We start from the raw sequence: 18,291 nt of genomic DNA on the forward strand, positions 1-18,291 counted from the left end.
CTCTCTCTCTGTCCTTCCCTTCCTTGTGCTCTGTCTGTCTCTCCTTCAAAAATAAATAAACACTTAAAAAATAATAAAATAAAATAGGAAATAAATACTTTAATACAACTAATACTGTAATAATAACAAAGATTTTTAGAAGCAGCAAGTAAGGGGTACTGCTGGCTTTCTTCCTCAGAAGCAAACGAGAACATTTTAAAAGAGGTGGATTCTTTTGGTTCTCCCTTACTGTTAACTTGGACATAACCTGCGAGGACATCTTTACCCACCCCTTCCAAGACTGCTAGAGCACATAGGGCGGTACCCACAGCAACATTTATAGATTGTTGAGGATTTTCAACAACCACTAGCATCAGACATTCTTCCACCCACATTAAGAATTCTAGAACCAAGGCTATACCACAGCCACAGTTCTTGGTGGGCATGGTCACCTCATGACACACAGTCACCACTCCTCTCCAGAGTCCAGCCTGACACAAGCCCACCCTGAGAGCCTCTGTTCTGACTCTGCTAGGTCTCACGTAGGCTCTGCCTGTTACCTTGGACCTGGGCTCCAGGTCCTTTGTGAGGAACTGAATGCTAATGAAAACTGCTGAGCAAGGAAGCAGATGTTCCCCTGAGACTGCAGATGAGAACTCCTTGAAAAGATGAACTCCTGCCACAGAAAAACTGACAATAAAGGGACATTGTCTTCAGTTGCTGTTTGTGGTCGTCTGTTATGCAGCAAAGGGTAACCAATACAGGTTACGAGGAAGACTTCGGAACAATCTAATAGCTGCCCAAGATGCTCCCAAGTCATCGAGACAGTCCCCAACTGAAACAGAGAGCCGTCTTTGTTTCAAAGCATCGGGAGACACGGAGCTCACTACATCCCTCACAGTTCAACTTAGTTACACCACCTACTTGCACTAAGGTTTGTGTTCAGTCTGTCTGGGAAGTTCCTGGTTGCCAGTTAAATTAATTTCCTCTGGCTGCTGTCTCGGGCTGGCCAGACAGAGATCAGCTGCTCAGCGTGCCTGGCTACAGGAAACTGCTGTTTTGTTACCTCTTTTCCAACTAGATCACATCAGCGAACCTCTTCAGTCTTTTCTGCAGCCACTCTTCTCTGGATCAACATCTTTCTAATAGTAGGCAAAAGCCATCTTGTTTTTCTTAAACTAATTAATAAGACACCGTTTACTAAAAGATTAGTCGTCCATATACCAACCCAAAAAAAGCTTTTAGCTTCTTCATTAACCTACCAATACATGTTTACTAAGACTGTGCTAGAAGTGGTAAGAAAAATGGGATTTAGGCAGCTGTTACCTTCCAATCTCTTCTTAACCACCTAATTTTGCTGATATAATTGAAAGAGTAAAAAAAAAAAAAAAGACTTGCAAATTGTTTTGAGATTAGAAAACATGAAAATAACTGCATTTGTTCAAGGAGATTACCTTTATACTGTCTTACCTTGTTCTTATTCAAATGGTTAGTTATGAACCAGTGGTACTCAATTTTCTATTGCCACTGTAACATGGTTATTTGTCCCTGTAAGCACATAATTATATACGACATGACACAAAAAAAGAAGTATTAAGTTTCTGGCTAAATGGTAGAACTGATGATCACAGTAAAAGCAACTCTTACGAAAGCACTATATTATGCTTATGGTTATCAACCATAACCATATCCTCTTGGAGAACCCAGAAGCGCTAAGAGCTAAAAGTCTGGTTTTAGGCTTATATTTGTGAAAATGTCCATTGGCTTTGAAAGCAGCAATAACTGCGAAGCCCATGAATGAATTTTTCCTTTGACCTTATACATGGGGTCTGATGATCCTAATCAATACTAATTCAAGAGAATATCCTAATGATACGAATTCAAGAGAATAACTTAAGCATTGCGAAGAGCCAAAAACAAACAAAAAATCAGAAATTCTGACAGCAGGCTTTCAAGTCTTAGGGTATTTCCCTTGGTACAAAATGATCTGAATGTCCAAACCATTTTCCCGCAGAGCAAGATGAGGACAGTGCTATTACTATTGCTATTAAAAACCGCCATGCAAAGAGTGTAGCTTGTAATGCATGTTAAATGGCCAGCCTATGTCATAAACCTGGCCTGGTTCGAAAGACCACCTCTGTCTTGTCAACTGTTCCACAATGAATCCATAATTCACGAAATGATTAACAGTCATCATGAAAAGGTTAAAATATTTTTGGTGCACTCTTTTTATATATTAAGGCAGCAAAGACTACAATGCATTTCAAAAATTATTTTCAAATAAGCAAAATTAAGACCCTAGAGAAAAATCTTGTTTAAACGCTATTCAGAATCGTGAATGCCAAAAGAACTTTCTACATCTGAGGTCAAGAAACACATGGCTGGGTAACAAAAGGCAAGTCCAACTGTGTCAACAGAACAGAACACAGGAGTAGCCACTACACTTCCTCAAACCTTTTCTCCATAAAAGCTACCAATGAACACTGACACCCCATATGTCAGATATTCCATTAAAAAGTTTCTCATATGTTAGTATTTTTAAATATGGTGTTATTTTGATTTTTCCACATTTGTTAAACCTGCTTGACCTTCATTTGAACCAGAAAAAGCAGTGTTTTCGAGAAGACAAGTAAGTATTACCTGATCTGACAGTGCCTTCCTCAGATTCATTCTCTGTCCACTGAGATTCACTGTCCAACAATCGGTTTTTTGATTCACTAAGTGGTTTGATAGGAAAGGGTTGACTTGAGCCAATACTGAAAAGAGGAGGAAAAGAATTCAGTAACTAGTTTAATGCTCAATTAATACTTAATTAATAAGCAGCAAATTAGTATTCCTTCTCCTACGTATGTGAGGGCAACTCATGAGATCTCAGCACTCTTAAAAAACTCTATCTTCAAAAGAAAAATATGCCCCCAACCCCCAACTGAATGGCTCTCTAGACCCAAGAATCTCTATTCCAACAGTGCCAATGAAAACTATTAGACAAAAGAAAAAAGCTCCAAAGGCTGGTGTGAAACTTTTAAAACGTGTTAATCAAGAGCCGTTAAGGTAGCACAAGGTGGGGATCTAGGTCTGTGGCCAGGACAAAAAAAATTACCTGTCATTTCCCAAGTTTTCTGCTTTCTACCTCTGCAGTTTAGATCTAAGGGGAAAAAACGATTTAGTGACTCAGCGCAGACTTGCTTTTCTTGCTAAGAGACCCGGGGGAGGGAGGGAGCGGAGGAACGGAAGGAGGAAAAGGGAAGTAGTGTTCCTTGCGTACTTACTACGGGCCAGACACTGTGCTGGGTGCATCAGACACAGGTCAAGCTTCACAATAACCCTTGGAGGCAGCTGTGATTGCCCTCATTTGACAGAGCTGGAAACCGAGTCTCACACAGCTGAGGTGACTTGTTCAGACCCACAGTAAGCGTTAGAGTTCTAAGGTCCAAAGACTGGAGGTTCTAAGGTCGACGTTCTGATATTAATGGGCCGGCTTGGAATTTATAATCCCTCCTCCCCCGCAAGTTATTTCTGTCTTAAATAAATTTCAACTGTTTCACTTTGACAGAAGCATCTCTATCTTCTTTAAAATTTCATTTAAAATGAGCTATTTCTCTGAATTTATGAATCGGATTGCTTGGCATGGAAATACTGAGAAACTATCTCCTAAGATGAATGAATGAGAAAAAATTTTACATTTGTATTTTTGAAATCCTCATTAATATTATTTTCACACCGCAGTTAACATCTGTTTATCAAAATATAATGATGGATTGCATGACCAATTTCTTTGAAAAAAACAGAGCTGATACAAACCAACAGAATCAAATCTTGGAAGAATATCTTAGTTTCTAGAAAGATGTAACATATTTAGGATAGCCATGTTTCCTGGTTGGCCCAGAGATTTCTAGTTCAACTATTAATAGCAATAGCAAGCATTCTCTTTCTTACTATTAAAAGTGTTATGGTTTGGATGATAAAAAATACGGCTGTCTTCAACATATTAGGTAAACACCCACATTAACTCTCAGTTAAAAACCTTTTATATAGAATTTCTCTTTGCCTATGTTGGCTCACAAATTACTACTGTATTTATATGTATGTACAACACACACACACACACACACACACACACACACACACACATGCACACACACAGTTTGCTTTATAATGAATACAGAAAAACTTGATGACAAGAAGCACACCTTCTAGCATATTCATTTTGATTTGTAACAGGAGCTTGTTCTGGATCCATCCCCACAAGGCGAGTTGGAAAACTGCAACCATCACCCAAGCTGCATAATGAAAAATATCAGCAATAATTTAAATCATATTAATGTAAATCAAGGTGTTCAAATTTAATAACCATTCTTCAAAGTCACAGTATAAAGAAATTATACGTTGTCATTACAGAGAATAATTCTTAAAATTTTCTAATGTAGAGGGTTACTCTTCTCTTATAATTTACATGTATTTAAAAACAGTATCTTTCACGACTACTAAGATTATAATGCCTCTTATAATACCTCAAACATAGGTATTCAAGTACCGGGGAAGCTGATAATTAAAAATTTGGGTAATTAAGACCATAATTATTATTAAGATTATGCTGCCTCAAACACAGGTAATCAAATATTTGGGTAAGTGACCTGCTCATCGCTATCAGTTAGGACATCATAAAGGCACAAAATGAAATTCAAGATAGAAGTTCCACAAATTTATTCATTTGACAAGTATTTATTAAATGCCTACAATGCTCTGGGTACTATTATAAGAGGTAGGGATAGAGCAGTGAACAAAGGAGAAGAAAATCTCTGCCCTCAAGAAGCTTACAATTAAAAAATTATAGACATATCTTCACATTTTAAAAATACCAAAAGTAGGTAAAACGGACTTTCACTTGCAGCCAAGATGGGTTAACTGGTAAATGTGACCTCCTGTCATGAACAACCAGAAAACTGAATACTATATACAATAACTATTTTCCAAACAGGCAACACAGAACTGTAGTGTCTGAAAGAAGAGAAACCAACCAAGTGAGTCCCAGCTTTCTGCCAGGACCTGGGCACCACCAGGGGAAGCAGAGCAAGGTCGTCTCATTGAATTGAGGTTTCAGAGATGCACGTTTCAAGGTGATGTGCTTGAATCTACTGGACGGAGCTGAGGAAGGGCGGATATGCAGAGGAAGGCCTATGGCAATGTGCACAGCATTTCACTGGAGTCTCGTGGTGAATGCTAAACTACACATGTGAATCTGGGAGAACAACAACTGGGAAGTACAAGAGAACAATCCATGAAGCTCCTACAGCACTGGAAGGCATTCGAATCTGACCAGCCACACTAGAGAGATCTTACTGTACGTCTGGATTCGGTAGAGACCCCAGCTTGCTCTCGCCTGTGTTGTAGGGCTAAACCTGCCCTAAAGAAAATGCTACTTTAAACCCAACCTAACAAAGCTTAAAACAGCCTCAAAAGGACCACACTAAAAACACAAGTAACTGCCAAAGGGAGAAAGCAAAATTTAACCCACAAAATTCAAAATGTCTACCACCTAATAAAAAATTACTAGCATGAAAAGTAGGAAAATGGGATCCACAGCTAAGAAAAAAACAGTTACTAGAAAAGGATTAGAAATGACTATGAAAACTTGAAGCAATCACTTTAAATTAGTGACTATAAACGTCTGTGAATTAACAGGAAAAATGGACATAATGAGAAAAGAAATGTAAGATATAAAAAAAAGAACCAAAATGAACTTCTAGAGCTGAAAAACACAATATCTGAAATGAAACATTCATTAGATGAGCTTAACAACAGAGCAGACATCACAGAAGAAAAGATCAGCGAACTATCCAAACCTCAGCAGGTAGAGAAAAAAGATGGGGGGCAGGGAAAAACAGCAACGACCTGTGAGTCACGATCAAGCAATTTAACATACATATATTTAAGGGTGCCCGAAAACCCAGTGCGGGGAAAGCATGGGCAGGCATGATTAAAATTATTTAATTGTGATGAAAACTATAAATTCATAGATCCAAGAAGCCTAATGAATCCCAAAGAGGATAAACACAAAGAAACCATACATCATATCAAACTGCTTAAAATCAGTGATCAAGATAACATCTTAAAAGAAGCTAAGGAGGAAAAAAAAAAGACCCGGTAATTTACAAATAGTGGAATAAAGATGAATGAGGCTGATTTCTTGTCAAAATGGGGGAAAAAACAACCAAACCAGTCAACAGTGAAATTGCTACTTAGAGCAAATAATCTTAAAAAATACTAGTCCGTGTTCTACCCAGTCGGAGTGGACGACCTTGTAATACAGGAGACAAAGGAGATTGGTACACTTAAAGATACAGCGATAGGATCTGCCAAATGAAACACAGAAAAAAGACTAAGAAACGGACAGCGCATCACTGAGCTGTGGTAGAACTTCTCGTGTACGAATATACATGCATTCTTCTTATTTGAAGAAATAATGATTCAAACACTTTCCAAATCTGATGAAAGTTATAGAATCACAGCTCCAAGAAGTTCAACCAATTCCAAGCACAAGAAAAACGAACAACATACCAAACAACATATACCAAGGCGCATCCTAATCAAACTTCATGAAACTAGTGATGAAAAGCCCATTTTAAAAGCACTCAGTGAAAAAGACACATCACATACAGAGTAAAAAAGAATGACTGCAAACTTGTCAGACAAAAATGTAACCCAGAAGACCATTAAAGCAATATCCAGAATTATAGGCCACGCAGAATGTTTTTCAAAAGTGAAAACAAAACGTTATTTTCAGACAAACTATAGGAAGTGCAGCAAATGAAGAGAAGAAAATCCTGTAACATTGATAAATATGTCATTCGAATTTCAAATATTTTTTTCCTTTTCTGTAGTGACTCTGATATATAGATAGCCTAAGACGCCTGGGGTCTGGGTGACAAGGAAACTATGAATCATCTCAAGCATTTATTTTCATTTAAATTTGAAGTTAAAAATTGCATTATGTGTTGGGTCTTTAAAACACAACAGAATAATCTGTGATAGAATCTTTGAGATGTAGCTGGTAAGTATAAATTCTTATCATTTTCTACTTCAAACAACTTATTTACATTTTGCAGGAGAAAGTGATTGTTATTTTTATGAATCATTTTTTCCGCTTTCCAAATATATGCCCAAACCAAACCCTCTTTTGCCCATGTAACAAAAAACATGAAAAATAAAATATTTTATATAATCAAGATATTCTGAGTTTTCATTCTCCAGGCTCAGAGGATGTCATATACAGTATTCTGTGAATCTTAACACATTTAGCCAGAGAGACAGAGACTATCACAGATTCTGTAATTTCTGAGACCTGCGTTTTATAAATTACCTTGAAAATATTGGAAGTAGCCAGTATTTCTTTTCATCGCCAAAGACTTGTCTCCAATTTTTACTGCATCCAAGAGAAAAACCATTTCCATCAGGTCCATATGAAAATGTGGGTGAGCGGAATGATTCTGTTGTAGACACATAGATTAAAAAAAACAATTAATCCATTGAATAATTATACAAGGATGGAAAGTAGCAATTTTCTTGCTTACTCTCTGATATCAAAGTTTTATAAACATAATTTAAAACAAATATTTGTAACAATTAAAAGAAACTTCTCAAACTTATTTGGGAAAAAATACTACCTCTGAGTATTTCGTCATCTTTATAAAATGAAAATGTGAGAAGAATTATCTAATATTACTAAAAAATCTACTGAAGTGTGTTCATTATATCTCACTTAAAAAACAAAAGTTTATGGGGTGCCTGGATGGCTCAGTCAGTTAAGCATCTGACTATAGCTCAGGTCATGATCTCACGGTTCCTGAGTTCAAGCCCTGCATCGGGTTCTCTGCTGACAGCTCAGAGCCTAGAGCCTCCTTCACACTCTGTGTCTACCTCTCTCTCTCTACCCCCCCCCCCGCTCATGCTCTGTCTCTCTTGCAAGAATAAAACATAGAAAAAATACTTATTTTGAGACACAGAGCATGTGCACACGCATGCAAGTGGGGGAAGGGCAGAGAGAGAAGGAGAGAGAATCCCAAGCAGGCTCTGTGCTGACAGTGTGGGGCTCGAACCACATGGGGCTTGAACCCATGAACTGTGATAGCATGAGCTGAGCCGAAATCAAGAGTCAGATGCTTAATTGACTGAGCTACCCAGGCGCCCCTGTATCTCCCTTTTAAAAAAAGATATGCTAACTCTTGTGACTGCACTCATTCATTACTTATGAAATTCTTACCACGTGCCTGTTGGCACAGTACCAGATGTTTGAGATCCAAAGGTAAATTAGATGAAATTCTTAAAGAACTGACAGTCCAGTAAAGTCTAACAAAACTGCACTGTGACACAGAAACAGGTGTGAATGGGGGTGGCAGTACTTGAACATGATCTTGAACGATGAATAAAAAAAGAGGCAGATGCTAATCAGAGACCATTATTTCAAACTTGGCTGCTAAATGCTCCATAGTGAGGGCTGAAGAAAGATACACTTCTCACCAGAAAAAATGGTTTTTTTCCTTTATTTAAAAGTACAATGCATTTTAGCATGTTTTATAAGCTATGGGTAAGAAGCCAGGGAGAGAGGAATTGGGAAAGGTTGATGATACAGAACAGTAAAGTAAAAACTGATGCAAGAAAATTCTAGAAGAAATGGGACAGCCTCTAGAAGAGTTCTAAAGATTAACCTTAGATACCAGAAAAGACATTTGTCCTCAGAATTTGGAAGCAGTGTGACAGTGATGGGTTTGAAAGGAGAAATGTCTGTGTGAGGTTACAAGGGTGGGGGGAAGGCGGTTAAAAATTGACCTGTGACAACTTCTAATTTTTTCAGAAACACGTGACATGTGACTGCCAAAGAGAGTAGAGGACCCAAGTGAGGTCTGAGACTTTAACCGGGTAGGTGCACCCATCACTGTGGGAGTAAGACTGCCTTCCCCAGCTTTCTACACCTCAACATACTTGTGGATAAAGTGAAGCGCTGGGGAATAACCAGGGAGCAGATCAGCAAATGAATTATGGGAGGAAACCAGGGTGGGTGTAGTGTGAGAGTACTGTCGGGAGTCGTTAAAGTCACTTGTTACAGGATCTAAAATGGAAAAGACGAGAAAATGAGACCAGAAAGGAAGGGAGTCCTTGGGAGAGAAGTGCTGGAGAATACAGGCAGGGTAAAAGAGGAAATTCGGTGGCATACAGAACAGGATAGATGAAAGGATGAAGAATGGCCAGAGAATGGAAAATTCCAATTGAAAATTTCAGGGACTCCTCAGTTCCAAGAGAATAAAAGGTTCAATATTTAGTTTATGGGAATGATTAGCCACCAGAATCAAAGACAGCTTGCCTGTCTGGGATGATTGCAGTTGTCTGAATATAGAAACTCTTTAAATTGGAGAACTGGTCTCAAGGTAGGTAGGTGACAGTAATGGAGAAGGGTAGAGGGGACACCTCAAAGGACACAAGAGCAGGACTCTGGAAGAAGCAATGGAGAACCAGCCCAAGGTCAGGGGTGTGGAAGGTGAGGCTGTAAAGGAAGTGGAGTGTCCGGGTAATGATTTTTCAAAGTGTGGGTTAAAACACCCGGATAGGTGTTTTTCACATCCAATAGGCTGTGAAATCGACTCAGTGGTTTGTGACCAGCATTTCTTTTTAATGAACTAGAACAGAAAGTATTAGAGTACATTGCAAATAAAGATTAGTAATGTTTTATAAATGTTTTGCTTATTTTATTTATATAATTTTATAAATGTGTGCATGCACTAGGTCACGATACAAATGATGCCTTTCTTGCTGGAGTCACAGGCAAAAAAGTTTGAAGAAGACTATTTAAAGAGAACGGGTTTCCCATGAAACACTGCTCTCTCATAACAACAACGCTGGGCAGGAAACGAAGCAGGATTAGAACTGTAAGTGTTCCAAGTGTTAAGGTTAAAAAGTTAAAGTGCTCAGGCTCCCATCTGAAGCAGTCAGCTATGACTCAGCTTCAACCGAAGGATGCCAGATAGGAAAACGGGCCCACTGTTACCAGATTTACCAATTTCTGAAAAGAATTCTACTTTTCTATAGGAAATCTCTCCCCTTCTAGTTCGGATAGTTCATAAGGACTAGACTTTCCATGTAGGCTGCCTTTTATCATTGCCGGTTAAAGACAAGGAGATGGCAGGATATCTGTGAACGGGGTAATGAATTAATTACTAGGCACCAGAAAGTTTATTTATACAGAAAAGGGAGGAATGCATGTTGGGACTCAAGGAGGTGGGCTGGGAAAGAAAGGGCACAGAAATCTTTACCATGGAGCCCATCATGCCTTAAATGACTCAGCAGGACACAAGGTTAAAATAACCTAGAGACGTATCTAAAAGTCTCCCTGAGATGTCTTTATCTTTCTGTATTATAATCTATCTGCCTCTAATTCTCCTGTTAGACATATGGCTTTAGATGGCAGGGAGTCTTTGACATTCCTATGAAACAATGTGACAAATCCGTTTTGTCTTTTTTTTTTTTAATTTTTTATTTGAGAGAGGGGAGGGGAGTGTGAGCAGGGTAGAAGGGCAGGGAGGATCTCAGTTAAGCTCCATGTTTAGCACAGAGTCCAACGTGGGGCTCAATCCGAAGACCCTTGGGATCATGACCTGAGCCGAAATCAAGAGCTGGATGCTCAACTGACTAAGCTACCAGGTGCCCCAAGAAATCCTTATCTTGTACTTTGGTACATTAGCCAATGCCTAAATATTTCGATTAGAGCACGGTAGCTGCTTATAGGCTAATAGCTTAGTTTGAGCAATGAATGCCACATCACCCTTATTTAGGAAATGTTTGTCCAATTATTTTAATACTTCACTGAGTTTCTCCCCTATACTGTACTTTAAAAAATGAACAACAAAAAATAGGAAATAAATACTGATATTAGTGATATAATACATAAATTTCACTGTCAACTGACATAAAGCCATGTTAAAAACACTACTCAGTCAGGGAAAATGCCAGTCAGTGTGCAATCAACTGTGGGGGAAAAGACTAAAAGACACGTTTTAGCTAAAAAAAAAAAAAAAAAAAAAAGCTGTAAATGAGGATTCAAAAATTTTTTTTTTGCATTCAGAGAATGAACTTCCTTATAACATGTAAATCTACTATCTACCTTTATAGGTTGATTTTTGAAAAAGCATTGTATAAACGCAGGAAACAACTTTTGTTTACTAAAATTTATGCAGTCGGTTCTTTTATATACAATGCACCACTGAAAATACATACAAAAGCCAAACTCATCTCCTCAACCTTCAAAATAATGAACGTTTACATTTATTGTACACCCATTGTTCTTATGCAGTCACTGTCTTAATACGGAACTGTTTTACACTTCTTTATCATCTATCTTCTCATGATATTTCATACTCATTTATGGCCATTTTCCTAAATAATTAGGATTTCTTTTAATCTACTTACCTATTGTTGTTCTGTTTCTTCCAACCAGCCAGCAGTGGTAGCTGAAAAGTGACAGGACGCTGATGAAGAACATTGTAGACACAAAGAAAAGAAAAAGTACGTGGAACTTTGCACGTGTATCAGAGAGTTCATTCTGAGGAAGGAAAAAAGAAGAGTCAACTTTAGAATCGTCAGCCTCTAAAATATATTATTATCTGGTTCTTCCTAAAGACTGCCGAATCTACCAAAACTCTTGCCAGATATGAAGACTATGGAGTAAACTGAGGTAATAAATCCAAAGGCAACATCTCCAAAAACAGAAAATTGGCATTATCAAAGGAGCTTGCTTATATAAAAGGTGGAAAGAGTCATTTTAAAAATTACTCTTAAACATTTAAAAATTTTAGTAATGTTTTCAATAATAAGGATGCACTTTTTTGCTCAACATTTTCTTTTGTACTTTACGCATATCTTCATATGCTTTCCCCAATATCCAAGATATACAACGGCTTTCCTTATCTATGCCAAAATATTTGCTTATTTTAATGACACATGCTGCTAATCAGACACTAACTGTGATAAATTTATCTTTAATTTCTACTTTTGGAACACCACAGCAAATATCCCCATGCCCTCAGTTGTCTTGATTCCTACCTTTTTTATCCTCGTTCAATTCCTCCAGTCTTTTTCGGTAATTAGCAGTTTTGGTAAATACATTTACCACAAGGTATTAGTGAATGGAAACAGCTTCTCTGTTACCCATTCTTATGGCAATATTCATTTTAACAGAAGCAAAACCTTAACCTGGAATTATTATCTATTAATAGGAGACAGAGGAAGCCCTTAAGTGTTGGCTCTTAAAATAAAACCGTCCATATGGTTTTCCACTAGAGCATGAGGTGGTTCTGCTTGACTGAAACATTGTTTACAGGGTAAATGGAAGGTTTTTAGCATTAGATGATTCTTTCATCTTTTTCTCTTCTCTCCCAGAGTAACCACAATGTGTTTTCAATACATCAAGTGATTCTTCTAACTTCCCATCTTGTGAAGCAAATGAGTTTTATACGTATTTACTAGAAATGTCACAAGAATGGCATGGCAATGATGTTCTTTTACCTTTGGACAACTCTCTGTAGATTTCCTGCGGCACAGCTTGTACAAATAGAGATAATGTATTAAGAAACCAAATTTTATACAAAATTATCCTGAACACTACTTTTATAGATCTTTTATGTTTTGAAGGAACACTAAGATGTTGCTCTCTAAAGGTCGTTGACATTTCCTCCAAAAACACAAAAGAGAACACAGACATGAATATTTAGCTCTTCAAGCACATTCAAGGTACACTTTAAACAGACACTTTTACACTGTTTTTAAAAACAGATTTATATCTAGGAAAAAATAAAATTCATTTTTTTTTTTTAGCAAATAGCTCTTTTTAAAAAACTTCTGATTAGTAGTTTCTTTCTAAAAACTGTATCTGAGAATTTCTTACCACCTTCACTGCTACCACAACAGCCTTCTCAGAGGTGCTGTCCTTTACCCTGCCGTCTAGGTTCAGCTCGGCAGTCAGGGTGACGCGTTACAGTGAGACCACGTCACTCCTCTGCTCCCGTTTCACTCAGCGTGAGAGACAACGTCCTTGACACTCTCCGAGGCCCACTGCCTGGGCTTCGCATCACTCCCGTTCTCAGTCATTCTACTCCAGCCACACTAGCCTCCTTGCTGTTACACGAACACGGTGGGGGTGCACCTACAAAATTTGGGGCCTTTGCTCTGAAGTCCAGATGTTTCCTCAGAAGTCTTCTCTCGGATGTCCACTAACTCCCCTCAAGTCTTGGCTCAAATCTTATCCTTCTTATTGAGATCTACCCTGATCACACTCTTTTTCAAAAATTGAGATATAACTGACATGTAACGTTAGTTTCGGTTGTAAAACATGATTTTACATATATATCAAAATGATCACCACAATAAGTCTAGTTAACATCCATACCACAGGCACAAATTTCTTTTCCTAGTGAGGCGATCTTTTAAGAGGTACTATCTTAGCGACTTTACAACACATTTAACTATAGTCACTATGTTGTGCATTACATACTCAGGACGTATGTTATTTTGAACACCTTCACCCACTGTGCCCACCCCCCATGCGTTGTCCCTGACAATCACCAATCTGCTCTCTGTGTCTATGAGTTCAAAAAGTTTACATTTAAGTGACAAAAATAGTATTTTTATTTCTCTGACTTATTTCACTTAAAGTCCTCCAGACCCATCCATGTGGTCACAAATGGCAGGATTTCCTTCTTTTTATGGCTGAGTAATATTCCATTGTGTACACACACACACACACAGTTTCCTTATCCATTTGTCTATTGATGGATACTTAGGTTGTTTTCATTTCTTGGCTATTCTAAATAAGCTGCAATGCACACAGGGTTACACATATGTTTTCAAGTTAGTATTTTCATTTCCTTTGGATGAATATCCAGAAGTAGAATTGCTGGATCATACAGTTCTAATTTTTTGAGGAATCCTTATACTGTTTCCATAGTGGCTAAGCCAATCTACATTCCCACCAACGGTGCATGTATCCCCTTTTCTTTATATCCTCGCCGACACCAGTTATTTCTTATCTTTTGATAATAGTTGCTCTAAGAGGTATGAGTTGATGTCTCACTCTGTGGTTTTGATTTGCATTTCCCTGATTAGTGACATTGACCACTTTTTCATGTACCTGATGGCCATCCATAGGTCTTTGGAAAAATGCCTGTTCAGATCCTCTGCACATTTAAAAAAAAAAAATTTTTTTTAACGTTTATTTTTGAGAAGAGACAGAGCATGAGCGGGGGAGGAAAAAGAGGGAGACAGAGAATCCGAAGCAGGCTCCGGGCTCTGAGCTATCAGCACAGGGCCTGACACGGGGCTCGAACTCACACACCATGAGATCATGACCTGAGCTGAAGTTGGATGCTTAACCGACTGAGCCACCCAGGCACCCCTCCTCTGCACATTTTCATTTTTTTAAATTTACATCCAAATTAGTTAGCATATAGTGCAACAATGATTTCAGGAGTAGATTCCTCAATGCCCCTTACCCATTTAGCCCATCCCCCCCCACACCCCCTCTAGTGACCCTGTTTGTTCTCCATATTTAAGAGTCTCTTATGTTTTGTCCCCCTCCCTGTTTTTGTATTATTTTTGTTCCCCTTCCCTTATGTTCCTCTCTTTTGTCTCTTAAAGTCCTTATATGAGTGAAGTCATATATTTGTCTTTCTCTAATTTCATTTAGCATAATACCCTCCAGTTCCATCCATGTAGTTGCAAATGTCCTCTGCACATTTTTTAATTGGTTTTTTGGCTACTGAGTTATAGGAGTTCTTTGTATATTTTGTCTATTACCCCCTTATCAGACAATATGAGTTGCAAATATCTTCTCCCATTCAAGAGGCTGCTTTTTTGATTTAATAGTTTCCTTTGTCTTCTTAGTCTGATGCAGTCCCACTTGTTTACTTTTGCTTTTGTTGCCTTTGGTGTTAAATCTAAAAAACATGAAGGAGCTTACTGCCCATGTTTTAACCTACGAGACTTATGGTTTCAGGTCTTATGTTCAAGTCTTCAATCCATTTGGAACGGATTTTTGTATGATGGAGGTAGGGACCCAGTTTCATTCTTTTGCATGTGGCTGTCCATGTTGACCAACATTACTTATTACAAAGATTGTCCTTTGCCCACTGTATATTCTTGGCTCCTGTGTCAAAAATTAACTGACCCAAGATTCATGGGTTAATTTCTGGCCTATTCTGTTCCATTGACCATTGTGTCTGTTTTCACGCCAATACCATATGGTTCTGATTACTACAGCTTTGTAATACAGCTTGAAATCAGGAAGCATGACACCTCCAGCTTTGTTCTTCTTTTTCAAGACTGCCTTAGCTATTTGGGGTCTTCTGTGGTTCCACATAAACTTTAGGATTGCTTGTTCTATTTCTGTGAAAAATGCCATGGGAACTTAGTTATGGGGTTCACTGAAATCTGTAGATGGCTTTTGGTAGTATGGACATTTTAACAATGTTAACTCTTCCAGCCCGTGAGCACAGTTAACTTTCCATTTGTTTGTGCCTTCGACTGCCTTCAGCAGTCTCTTATGGCCCCCAACGTATAGGTCTTTCAACTCCTCGGTTAAAGTTATTCCCTAAGTATTTTGCCCTTTCTGATACCAGTGTAAATGGGATTGTTTTCTCAATTTCTCTTCTGACAGTTAGTTACTAATACAGAAATGCAACTGATTTTATACCCTGCAAATTTACCAAATTAGTTTCCTAGTTCTAACAGTTTTTGTGAAGTCTTTTATTTTTTTCTGTTCACATAATGTTTATTGATAGACTAGCATAAAAGGATGGCTGTGAAAATCATATAGGTATTTTCATTGAGAAGACATACCCACCCTGTACTTCCCAATTCTTAAAAGATACTTTATGAGGTTTCTAAAATAATGTAGAGTAAAAGTGTATTTATATCATCCCTTTTTTTTGTTTTTTTTTTAATGTTTATTTATGAGAGAGAGAGAGACAGAGCATGAGCAGGGGAGGGGCAGAGAGAGAGAGAGGGAGAGAGAGAGAGAGAGGGAGAGACGTAGAGAGAGGGAGAGAGAGAGACACACACACACAGATTTCGAAGCAGGCTCCAGGCCTGTCAGTACAGAACTGTCAGTACAGAGCCTGACACGGGGCTCAAACTCATGAACTGTGACATCATGACCTGAGCCGAAGTCAGACACTTGACTGACTGAGCTACCCAGGCACCCCAATCATCCTGTTTTTTAAATTTAAATCCAACTTAGTTAACACACTGTAATAATCGTTTCAGAAATAGAATTTAGTGATTCATCACTTTCATATAACACCCAGTGCTCATCCCAACAAGTGCCCTCAATGCCCATCACCCATTTAGCCCATCCTCCCCACCCAATACCCCTATAGCAACCCTCAGTTTGTTCTCTATAGTTAAGAGTCTCTTATGGTTTGCTTCCCTCTCTGTTTTTATCTTATTTTTCCTTCCCTTCCCTTCCCCTCTGTTCATGTTTTGTCTCTTAAATTCCACATGAGTGAAATCGTACGATATTTTGTCTTCCTCTGACTTATTCTGCTTAGCATAATACACTCTAGTTCCATCCATGTTGTTGCAAATGGCAAGATTTCATTCTTTTTGATTGCCGAGTAATATTACATTACTTACACACACACACACACCACATCTTCTTTATCCATTCATCAGTCAATGGACATCTGGGCTCTTTCCATAATTTGGCTATTGTCAATAGTGCTGCTTAAACATTGGGGCGCATGTGCCCCTTCAAATCAGCATTTTTGTATCCTTTGGATACATTTTGGTGGAGTCTTTAGGGTATTCTAAACATATGCATTATGCAAAGATAATTGTACTTCTTTCCTATTTGAATTCCTTTTCTTTTTCTTGCCTAATTGCTGTGGATAGGACTTCCAACACATACCATGTTGAATAAAGGTAGCAAGAGTGGGAATCTTTGTCTTTTTTTTTTTTTAATGTTTATTTTTGAGAGAGAAAGCATATGCAGAAGGAGGCGCGGAGAGACAGGAGATAATCCCAAGCAGGCTCCATGCTGTCAGCGTGGAGCCCAGTGTGGGGCTAGATCTCACAAACTGTACGGCCATGACCTGACTAGAAATCAAGAGTCCAACACTTAACTGACTGAGCCATCCTGGCACACCAATCCTTATCTTGCTCTTAACCTTAGGGGAAAAACTTTAAGCTTTTCATCACTGACTACGATGTTAGCTATGGGCTTGTCATACATGGCTTTTATTGTATTAAGATATATTCCCTCTATAACTACTTTGTTAAGAATTTTTATCAAAAATGGACATTGAGGGGCCCCTGAGTGACTCAATCGGTTAAGCCTCTGACTTTGGTTCCGGTCATGATCTCATGGCTCATGAGTTTGAGCCCCGCATCGGGCTTTGTGTTGACAGCTCAGAGTCTGGAGCCTGCTTCGGATTCTGTGTCTCCCTCTCTCTCTCTCTGCCCCTTCCTTGCTCATGCTCTCTCTCAAAAATAAAATAAAACATTTAAAAAAATGGCCATTGAATTTTGTCAAATGTTTCTCTGCATCCAGGGAAATAATCATATGATTTTTTTCCTTCATTTTTTTAATCTGGTACGTCATGCTGATTGACTTAAAGATGCTGAACCAAACCTGCATCCCTAGAATAAATCCCACTTGATCATGGTATATGATCCTTTTAATGTATTCTTTTTTTAAATGTTTATTTATTTAATTTTGAGAGAGAACGCACAAGCAGCGGGGGGGGGGGGGGGGGGGGGCAAAGAGAGAGGGAGACACAGAATCTGAGGCAGGCTCCAAGCTCAGAGCTGTCAGCACCGAGGCCAACCCACAAACTGTAGGATCATGACCCGAGCCAAAGTCAGATGCTTAACTGAATGAGCCACCCAGGTGTCCCCTTTTAAAGTATTCTTGAATTCAGTTTGCTAATATTTTTTTGAAGACTTTTATGTCTTTGTTCAACAAGGATATTGGCCTATAATTTTTTTTTCCTTGTAGTGTTGTCTACTTTGGGTATCATGGTAATACTGGCCTTATAAAATAAATTTGGAAGTGTTCCCTCTTCTATTTTTTTTTTTTTTTTTTTTGGAAGATTCTGAAGACTGGCATTAATTCTTTAAATGTTTGGTTGAATTCACTACCAAACCATCTGGTTTCTGGACTTTTATTTATTGGGAAGTTATTAATTTGATTTTGTTACTAGCAATCTGTTCAGATTTTCTATTTCATCATGACTCAGTCTTGGTAGGTTGTATGATTCTAGGAATGTATCC

General features: G+C 38.3%; 1 protein-coding gene and 1 long non-coding RNA gene across 10 annotated transcripts in view; one reads left to right on the forward strand and one right to left on the reverse strand.

Moving 5' to 3' along the window:
* The window catches only part of ZDHHC20 (zinc finger DHHC-type palmitoyltransferase 20), a 79,143-nt gene that overhangs the window by 11,394 nt on the left and 49,458 nt on the right, over positions 1–18,291 (reverse strand). For 6 of the 9 annotated variants that reach the window (XM_045040067.1, XM_045040032.1, XR_006586939.1 and 3 more), the window contains 4 exons: positions 11,437–11,569; positions 7,340–7,466; positions 4,170–4,259; positions 2,620–2,735 (listed from right to left, as the gene is read on the reverse strand). In XM_045040067.1, the coding sequence (XP_044896002.1) occupies positions 2,620–2,735; positions 4,170–4,259; positions 7,340–7,466; positions 11,437–11,569 (466 nt within the window). Of the gene's footprint in view, positions 1–1,449; positions 1,528–2,619; positions 2,736–3,079; positions 3,125–4,169; positions 4,260–7,339; positions 7,467–11,436; positions 11,570–18,291 lie in introns of those variants that run through there. The other 3 variants (XM_023249859.2, XR_006586941.1, XM_023249862.2) reach the window with 2 other exon arrangements.
* LOC109494403 lies at positions 3–10,046 on the forward strand. The gene is made up of 3 exons (XR_002149271.3): positions 3–913; positions 8,831–8,895; positions 9,757–10,046. It is a non-coding gene; the product is annotated as an uncharacterized LOC109494403 (long non-coding RNA).

Source organism: Felis catus, chromosome A1 (assembly GCF_018350175.1).
Source record: "Felis catus isolate Fca126 chromosome A1, F.catus_Fca126_mat1.0, whole genome shotgun sequence".
Classification (NCBI taxonomy): domain Eukaryota; kingdom Metazoa; phylum Chordata; class Mammalia; order Carnivora; family Felidae; genus Felis; species Felis catus.